Source organism: Eimeria acervulina, genomic scaffold, assembly GCF_000499425.1.
Source record: "Eimeria acervulina Houghton genomic scaffold, Eah_scaff319, whole genome shotgun sequence".
Classification (NCBI taxonomy): Eukaryota; Apicomplexa; class Conoidasida; order Eucoccidiorida; family Eimeriidae; genus Eimeria; species Eimeria acervulina.
Genome location: NW_013549889.1, coordinates 26,703 through 36,256, shown reverse-complemented (window position 1 = coordinate 36,256; position 9,554 = coordinate 26,703). Strand labels below are relative to the sequence as shown.

The following is a 9,554-nucleotide window of genomic DNA, read 5'->3' as shown; positions in this document are numbered from 1 at the left end:
GTTCTGGTGTTTCCGCTTCAGGAGGAGAAGGCAGATCAACTGCTTCCCAAACAGCTACACAAATCTCCTACAGCAATATCTTCAGCTATGGATGCAACTGCTCCGTTAGGGCTCGCTGCTGAGGGACAAGGTGGAGCTGTCTGCCGATGAGTTTTTGACGCCAAAAAAACTAGTATTTGGCAGACGTGCTCATCCTAGTATGACTAAAATGGACATTAGACAGTGGGTTAAGAACGAGTAGCTGTTTTTGTGAGGCATGCTCTTGCCCACGACCACCTTCAAGTTGGGCAGTCCAGATAGGACGAGCAAACATACCTCCACTGTCGTGCTGCCGGTTCGAATTAGAGGCAGCAAAGAGCAGCCCTACTGTGAAGTCGAGCTGCGTGAGACGGCAAAGCAACCGAATAACACGTTCGAAATCGAAGTCTTGAAAACGCTCCACCAGGGCTGTTCGGACTCGATGTGTTCTGTTAAAAGTTATATATTTAGTGCATTGATAATAGTAGACGATATATAACAGTTTACTTACCCTCGGGAGAAATCAGATTATTTAGTAATAATGCTTTTTGTATTTTAGGGGATCTTCATATATCTTCACGTATGGTAAAAAGCAAAGTATGGTCAGCTTCACAAGTGAAATACCGGCGGAAGGATTATGCCAACGCTTCTTACGCATACAATTTCTCTCTTTACGGCATACGGTTACGGTAGAAGGCGGCTATTGGGTGCTTTCTTCAGTTATTGGCTTGGTGGAGGAGCATTACTTCAACCTCTGCGTCACCAGCATCCGCTTCTACGAAGAATAGTTTGTCAGAACCACGGGGTGTTTGCACTATAGACGATATCAGGCGCCTCATGGAATTTTTGAAAGCTTCTTCCGCTTCCGTCAAAAAGGCTTGTTTCTCCGTTTGCGTCGACTTGGTAGCGGTTCGGCGATGCGCCCAAACCCAGAAATGAAGTTGTAGCAGTACGATGCGGGTTCGAAGAGCTTTTGAATGTACGCGAAAGAGTACGGGGAGAGCGGCGAACGGAATCCATCTCTACAGTATCTGGCGAATCTCCTGCTGCGTCGGCAAGAAAAGCTAAGAATCCAATTGCTTACATTGAAAAGAGCTTAAGAGCTGTCTTACGTAAGAGTTAGAGCGCATGTCGCCGGTTTTGAGAATGCTCCTGCACATTGCGCCTCAACACAAATGCGCCGCCCATGTGCATACCCTTCTGCCCCGCACTGATTGGGCCAAAAAAAAGAAGTTAACCTCTGGGTGTCTTTTTGCAGGCGTATTTGCCAAGCACAAAGGGCATACAGTCGCAAAGGACAGTTTGCGAATGCGGGTATGGGATGCACAATTGTGTTCCTGTCGTGAGGATGTACTGGGAAATGCAAATCGCGACAGTAAAACCAAATGATGAATGAATTGCTAAACACTGCAAGCTGTAAAGTAGCTCGTTTTCCCGAGGCGTTGGTAACTTTTGCTTCGCCGTGGTTTTGTTGGAGGGACTGAAGTCACCGCACACATGCCACTTCCTGTCATTCGTCGCGTGTAGAGGGCAATGTCTAGAAGCACTAGTTGACAGTCAGACTTTGTCTTTTCTCGGTCATTTGGATCGATCTCCTCTTCAATGTGCTGGGCTAGCCTGAACCTAGGAACAAAGGTTGGGGCTGCGCCGGTAGTGAGTTTAGTGTGGTGCACTGGGCGTCCAGCGGGTGGCCTGCAAGCTGGAAACCCTTCCATACTGAGTACATCTGAGGTTTGTACCTTAAACTGAGACCAGTTCTGTTCTTTAGGCGTTACCTGGGTTGACTGCGGCAAAACTGTGATCTTCGTTGCGGAGTGCATTCGTTTCAGCTCCTTCCACGTCAGTGCACTGCACTTGAGCTCCATCTGTCCTCTCTTCTTGGCATACTGACTTTACTCGTCCTACTGTTGAGGGTGCAAACGCTGGCAGGATTGCTGTGCGGTGCTCGCTGTCCTCGATGCTCCGCAAATAGACCTTAGCAGTCTCTTCTGGATGCCTACCTGCACTAACTCTACCACGATTTGCCCAGGATTATGTCGTGGTGAAATGCTCTAACAGAAACGTCCGGTACCATGCAAATTTGACTGATTTATGGATCCCGCATCTCACTTCTACAGCTTTGCCAATCCTAGTGTTCTTTTGGCCATAGGACAGACGCATTCATAGGGAATGCGCCAACAGCAGGTAGGCTGCACTTCCTCGTCGTACCTTCAGATATCTGACCCATTGCGCAGCCTGCGCCAAATATAGCTAGCAGTTCCTGAGAACTAATACGAAGCTGAAGAAGCTCAGATTTCCCATACCCTTCGAAGCTTTCCTGCAGGTGCAACTGGCATCAGTTTCGGCCCCATCATCCCCCCACATCTTGCGTGGTGGCCAGAGCAATTCCTTAAGTTCTGTTTAATCCCCTGGCGGTGTCGCTCAAAGCCATGCTTCCCCAGTTACCTGACGTTCTTCTTGCTTCTGAAATATTAAGTAATGTGACTCTGCTTGTTGCGGAACAATCAGACGGGCCGCTCAGAAGGCCACCCGGCTGGCGTTTTGTCGGCTCCTGCCGCTGCCCTCCGCTCTCGCAGCTTGGTCATCTCCAAAATCGCTTCGTTCCTTCTCCGCTAAGCCGTCGGGTGTGGCATTTTCTATTGTCATTGATGCGTAAGCACCCACTCATCTTGATGCATTCCACCTTTTCGTCTTTTGGTTCCCTCTCCACGCCCAGGCCGGCTGCCGTTTGCCTCTCTTCAGCAGATAGCCTTGTTCTGAACCACTGGAATAGACGCTTCGAATCTACCGCTGGACTTCTGTTCACTAATAGTTGATATTTCTCGTTGGATTGCTCTATCTATACCTTCCCCTGCTTAATTTTACGGCGGTTGCCATATTCCTTCTCCTTGCTGATCCGGTGATAAGCCTGCATCGCAGCATCGGAAACCTTCCAGTCGGAACGCACTCCAAAGAAGTGGCACCTTTGACTAGATATACCCACCGTCGTCCTGCTTCCCCTTCCAATATCGAAGGCATTAATTGAAAATGCACCTCTTCGGGTGTATTTTGAAGACGAAACTCCACTGTCCGACAAGCAAAGAATTCCTCTACTGCCCCCACATCTCGAATGCAATCATAGCTCAACAGACGGCACAAAGGAAGGCATTTTCCGTAAATCGGTTCTTCTGTACGGAAAGTATTTAACGTGTCTTCGCTACAGATAATAGCTATTCACCTGGCCTCCCTGGTGTGCAGGTGAGATTCGTTGCCAGATGAAAAGTGAGATGCTCCCACGCGTGGGGAAGTCCCCCGATCTGAGCTCAAGAGAGTCGCTAGCTGTAAGAGTGTCAAATAGTTCGACTCTACGACTCAACAAAATAGTCCCCGGAAAACTACCTGACCTCCCTTCCATATCCCAGACGTCTTGGGCATGGAGACGCAAGGGCCGGGGGTGGGCGCAAAGAGGTGGCCCATCGTGAGTTGCAGCGGGCCTTACCGCAAGTAATGGTGCAACTCAATCCCACAGGCGAACACTGTCTAGCCATCTTTTGCTACACTGACTAACACTTCAGACAGTTGTTAAGCGCTTATTTTGCCCTGCAGAGCCAGTAAGCAAGAAAGTGCAGAAACAACTACCAACTTTCTCCGACTTGCCCTTATGTATGCACCTACCAACTTCTCATAGTATATTCTAGATCTGTAAATTCCAGTTCATCTGGGATGCCCCTCGGATTGCCACGGGTCTCCAGGGTCGGCGAGCGTTCTCGAGCTATCTCAGAAGATCGGCGCTTTCTTTTGCGTCGACGCAGCCACCGCCCAGCTGACCTAGGATTCCTTGCTGGCCTTTACGGGCTTAGGGCGCATCGAAGTGCCGCTGAACGCCGTGGAGGCGCACCTACCCCGAAAGGGGTTTCGCTGCCATCCTTGGAACCTCACGGATGGCAAAGTTTGAGCCTGCAACTCTAGCAAAAAAATTACGCAGGTTGGGGACTATACTCGAAGAGATCAGGAGTTTTCTATATTGAGGGGAAGCGATTCCCGTGATCTTCGTAACCATAGCATAAGTTATATTCACAAGAGGAATGTGCTCCTGTTCTCGTGTAGCCGCCATTGCCTTAACAGCAAGAAATGCACCTGTTTTGCTTAGAGGCCCCTCCTCCACGACTTCGGTCAAGGCAGCTTCCCACTCCGGGGCAGTTGACGGTACCCTTGATCTAAGCGCAACCGCCTCGTAAAGAGCCGCATGTCGAACGGGACGGTCGGTTCTCGATAGCAGGGAGGATGGGACTTCCCTTTGCTCCCATTGTTCTTGTGCATTCAGCGAGTGACCAGCATATTACGCTTGGGCTGGCTGGAAAGGCCATTTTCTTCCGTTGCCTGGGCATTGCATGGGAGCGATCTTTCCATACTAAGGTCCATGGGGGGAAGTTCAAGGGCTTATTGCCACTGGTTGGCTGCCCGTATACCATCCTTTCGGGCAAACTCCCATCACTCTCCTTTCTGCCTACTTCACTGCTTGTCATTCCCTATATTCCCCCACATTCCGTCTCCACCTGTCATTATTTCTCACCCATGATACTACCATGCATGCTTTCTTAACCGCGGTGATTACGAGACCTCATCTCTCCACACAGACCTCAATGTTTTCAGTTCCTGGACCTATTCATTCGAAGGGCCAACCACTTGAAGGCCCGCGCCCATTCAATGAAATCGTCCCAGTTCAGATTTCTAGAGGCTTCGAAAAGTTCGCAAAAATTTGCTGCCGCAGGCAAAAATGGTTCGAAGAATTGTATGTGCTGCGCTAAACTATTCGCGTCTTGCTTAATGGGTGGATTTCCAAATTCTTCCACACGAGTCTCCCACTGGCGGCTGCACTTCTCCGCGCATGTATACCTACATTAGTCATCACCATGAATGCCCCCAGAACCGGTACACTCATACAAAGAATCTGTAGTCTTAGCTGTCTTTACTTTGATGTCACAGTCCTCCACGGTCCTCCACGATATCAATTCCTTCGAATACGTGTCAAACCCAAAGACATCGCTCATATATTGAACTATTCGGGAGTCTGAGAGCCTCCCGCTATTAGTGATTCGTAAACCTCAAAAATACCGCCGGGTTGTTGATGAACCCCCGTGCCATCCCCGCATATCTGAACCACCGATGCCCAATTTGGATCCCCAAATATTTTCTGGAACATTCCGGATTCACAGATCAAATGGCCAAATATACTCACACTATTGAGGCACTAGAAACTTGTTAAACTATCGGAAGACGCCCACTACACGTCTTTGATGCGGTGCGTGCAGTTTAGGCACTCGAATCGCTACTTGCCCCACCCTGTTACACCAAGAGAAGGCAAGGAAGCAAAAGGCTCCATTAACTCTGTTGGGGCTCCATGAGACGGCCGCCTACACTGGAAAGTTCTTTTTTTGTGGGTTTTCTCTACTAACTTTCGAACCACCCCGGCGAGTTGAGGTGGCGACTCAAACACACACGTACTCGAGCTTTCAGAGCGCCTTGTGTAGAAGCGAAGGGGAAAGGTCACTACAGGAACGATTGAAGTGCAAACGACTAGCCCCATTAAGAATATGTACTCAAGCGGGGTGGAGATGGGACTAGATCCTTCACCATACGGGGCTCGTTGCCGTGCCATATGTACGCAGTGTACGCAATTTGTTTCTTCAGCCCCAGCCACCGTTACCACTCCTTTTAGCACAAATATCCGGTCACCCCATACAAATAGAGACGATTAGGCTTAACTACTTGTAAATTCACCAATTTGCAGTACTTCCTGACTTACAATCCCGATTTCGAGGAACAGAACAGTGCCGGGCGGCAGTGCCAGCAGCTGTGGCCTTCCTGAGCCGGCCCTCTGCTTCCAGCAGCTTATGATGCAGCATCTGCTTGCTGAGAGCGCATCAAGGGAGACGGCTTTGAATGCTGCTCAGGCAACGCCTACGGCAGCTTCGCATGCCCCTGCAATTCCGGGCGTGGTAGTGGTCGCGTTTGCGGGGGACCGTGAGTCTCAGAACCACCGGGAATCCGCAAACTCTAGACACCGACTTGATGTTAGATATAGGCAGCAACAGGCGCAGCAGGACCAGGACCAGATTTCTCAGCGGGAGCAGCACTACATGGACCAACTGCCACCGCAAACATCAAGTCCACTGGTCTTAAAGGGAAGCGTTCGGTACTCCTTTGCCACACGAACTGTTGAGGGCTGCCAGTCGCAGAGCCTGAGCAACGGACCGGTGCATCCAGACAACTTCAACAGCACTGCTGCCGCCCGCAGCAAGCTAAGCAGTTGTAGTGGCGGCAGCAGCTTAAGCAGGGATAGCAAGGGTAACCGCGCCACAGCTGCCTCCTTTTCTTTGGGGGAAGGTTCAGCTCCATCTTGCAACGGCGTCTCTGACAGCGCTTGCCGGAAGTTATGTGGCATAGAGATAGGCAGCAGTGGCAGTAGCAGCAGCGGGAGCAGCGACGGCAGTAGCGGGAGCACCATCAACTGTAGCAGCAAGACCAGAAGGGGCAACAGCAGAAGTTCCAGTGATGGCCACTACAAGATTCCACCTTCCTCATCGGGCTCAGCAGCCAACACGCCCTCTTTGGTGTTCACAAAGGAGCCCTTCGACGGTGCTAGCAGAAGCGTCAGTCCCCGAGACATTACCTTCGGCAGTAACACCAGCAACGGCAAGAGCAGCAGCAACAGGAGCTGCCGGGACAACAGCAGCAGCGTTAGTGGCGATTCTGAGAAGAAGCAACACATTTCACTACTTTCTGCATCCGACATTGCAGTGCTGCTACGCGACTACGCCGCTTTTGTCCAGCGAACACAGCGGCAGCTGCAACAGCTGCAGAAGCTTGTGCAGCAACAGCAATGCCTAGGGTCTACGCGGGTCGGTTTATGCGAGCAAACTTCGACTGGAAAAAGCCCTTATGTGCGGCAGCAGTGTCAGGGGGAACAACAGCACCAGCAACAGCAGCTCGACGAGGCAAGAGTTTTGCGGCGGTTTATTGCTGAAGGAGCTGTTGTTTGCCGCTCCTTACACTCTCGCCTATGTTTGTTGCTTGCGGACGCACCTTCAACCGCGGTTGCTGCTGCAGGCGGCGAGTTGATGCTGCGCAAGCTGCGCCGCGACTTTGCGCAGCAGCAGCAACAATACGCACAGATGCTGAGGCTGCTGAGTTCTGCAGAAGAGGTACTTTGTGAGCCAGCCGAATCGGCGGACCAACATGAGGTAGAAGCAACACTTACCAGCACCAGCAACACAAGCAGCAGCAGTTTTGGAGGTAATCTCCCGGGACCATCTTCTGCCGGTGGGCCTGCTCGCATTGTTTGGCACAGCGGACACCAGGGCTCTCCATGCAGTTTGCCAGTGGACTGCCTCCATTTCGAGGATCCTCAGCGACAGAGACAGACCAAAAGCATCTCGTGGGTCTCCGAGGGGAACCATTTGGGTACTGCTTCATGTGGAGCTGTGGATAGCTGCCTGCAGCACGCAGAGAGGAGCCTGTGGCCGCACGGCTCTACAGGTGCCCTCCCTCCCCTTCTCATTGGCCCTAGTGACGCGCGAAGAAGCGCTGCAGATGATTCTCCACAGGATGACTTGTGGGAACCAGCGGCCTTGATAGAAGTTCACGAGGACTATGAGAAGCAGCAAATCATCAGTGAAAGGAAGCAGCAGCTGCAGCAGCTGCAGCAGGTAGAACATTGCGTTACTGTACTGCGGGAGCTGCAGTTGCACGTTGCATCAGACGTAGACAAAGGCAGTCAGCGGCTGAATGCAGTAGAAGAAGAGACGGAAGCCGCAGCAGACCATACTGCGGCAGGGGTGGGAGAGCTCGCTGCCGCAGCACGCAGCAAAACACGTTGGTGGGGGGTCCAAGGAGGCGGTGCTGCAGCTCTAGTTGGTGTTAGCGTCGGTGCGGTGGCAGGAGGTCCCATTGGGGCGGCTGTAGGGGCCATCGTGGGTGCTGTTGCTGGACTATCTTCAGGCGCCGCGTTGCGGGGAAGACACCGAGAAAGGGTGAATGCTGCTGAAAGATCTGTGAGGCGCAGGAGGGCCCAGCGTCTGAAACGCTCTTCAGTCACTTTAGCAACGGGGGCTATGAACACCACCCAGAGTACTGCAGGTCGGGTCGCTGCTCCAAGGTCTCCTAACCAGACATCGGGGGCCCGTACGCAAGCAGGCGCAATTAGTTGTATGCCCCCTTTGTGGAACTTTGGGAGGGATTTTCGCAGTAGCAGCGGAGCAGGACCCTGCGATGCACCAGCTACTACGGAGGGACGATACCCAAGGCCGCCTCCAAAGGCAGCTGAATCACGAGGAGGCACTACAGCGCCCAGGTGCGTACCTTGGGTGGGAGGGCCTGCCCATTACGAAGGCGCTGGAGCTGAAGCAAAGGGAGTGCTGCAGGTAGGTCAATCAAACCGTGCTGCAGGGAGGCGCAGGCAAAGGAACCACGCTGGCCCTCGTCTCGTTGCAGTGCAAACGACACTTGGCGCAACTGGCGTACTGCCTGTTTTTCAGTTCTTCCCTGGATAAGTGGTGTTGCAGCATTGTGTGCAATATGAGGATCAGCAACAGTAGCCTCAACAGCTCCCGCCGCAGCTTCAAACGCACCCGCGATACAAACGTAAGTGGGGTGCATTTGGCAAGCACCCTCGGCTGTCGTTGACTACGTTGTTAACTGTACGCAACTCCAACTTCCGCTGCATAAATGCTATATTTATGGAGTTTGGCTGAAGAAGCATGCCTCTGTAGGAGGCCTTTGCATTGATTGAGTCATACTGACGTCTGTTTTTAAGTAGGAGCTCTTCAGTTCCTTTAGCACATGGGGCAAGCAAGCTGCCATGGGCGCGTTCACCTGTACGGGAGCCCCCCACGCCGTCCTTCTTTGAGCTGTTTTTGGTCTACCGGCAGGTTAGTGGGCTGATGTGATGTGGCAAGCCCCTGCTGGTTGTGGAAGCAGCAGGCTGTCATTTTTCCACTACTCCGAACCCGCATACTGATCAGAGGCACGCAGCATATGGCCGTGTATTGTTACATTGCGCCGAATCATTCAGTATGGGCGATCAGTCAATTCGCACATCCCCTGGAGGTACCTTCGAGCGCAGGGCACGACGCGGGCAGAGTCATGTATTGTGAGAAGGCATATTGAAGACTTGCGGAGCAAACTTCACTATGCCTAGCGGACACCCGGCTCGCACCTTTGCATTCGTCCTGTTCAACTACTAGGCTGCGATCCGGGGACACAGAGAGAGTTAATTGTGATCCGAGCTAGCTATTGCCTGATGAAGCGGTTTGCTGTGGGCAAAATCTCTGCTGTCGAAACCTCGCAGTACTAATAGTAATAGTAATCAAGCTGCGAGGTTTCGACAGCAATTACCCGAAGTGCTCCACATCGCCTACTGCAGGCGTCTAGTTGTCATGAGGATACTTTCCTTCCAGTCGCATGCGCGCTGCCGTGTGATTTAGGTTTAGTGCTTACCGTTCAAGCTTCCGTAACCTTACAAGGCCATTTACTATTCCCAAATGGCCTAGTAGGGG

At 52.0% G+C, this 9,554-nt stretch overlaps 1 protein-coding gene across 1 annotated transcript; it reads left to right on the top strand.

Annotated features, from left to right (window-relative positions):
* Positions 1-5,891: 5,891 nt before the first annotated feature.
* Positions 5,892-8,549, top strand: EAH_00032740 (hypothetical protein, conserved; the record flags this gene model as incomplete). The annotated part of the gene is made up of 1 exon (XM_013395975.1): positions 5,892-8,549. The coding sequence occupies one exon, from the start codon at positions 5,892-5,894 to the stop codon at positions 8,547-8,549; it is 2,658 nt and encodes an 885-aa protein (XP_013251429.1).
* Positions 8,550-9,554: the final 1,005 nt, after the last annotated feature.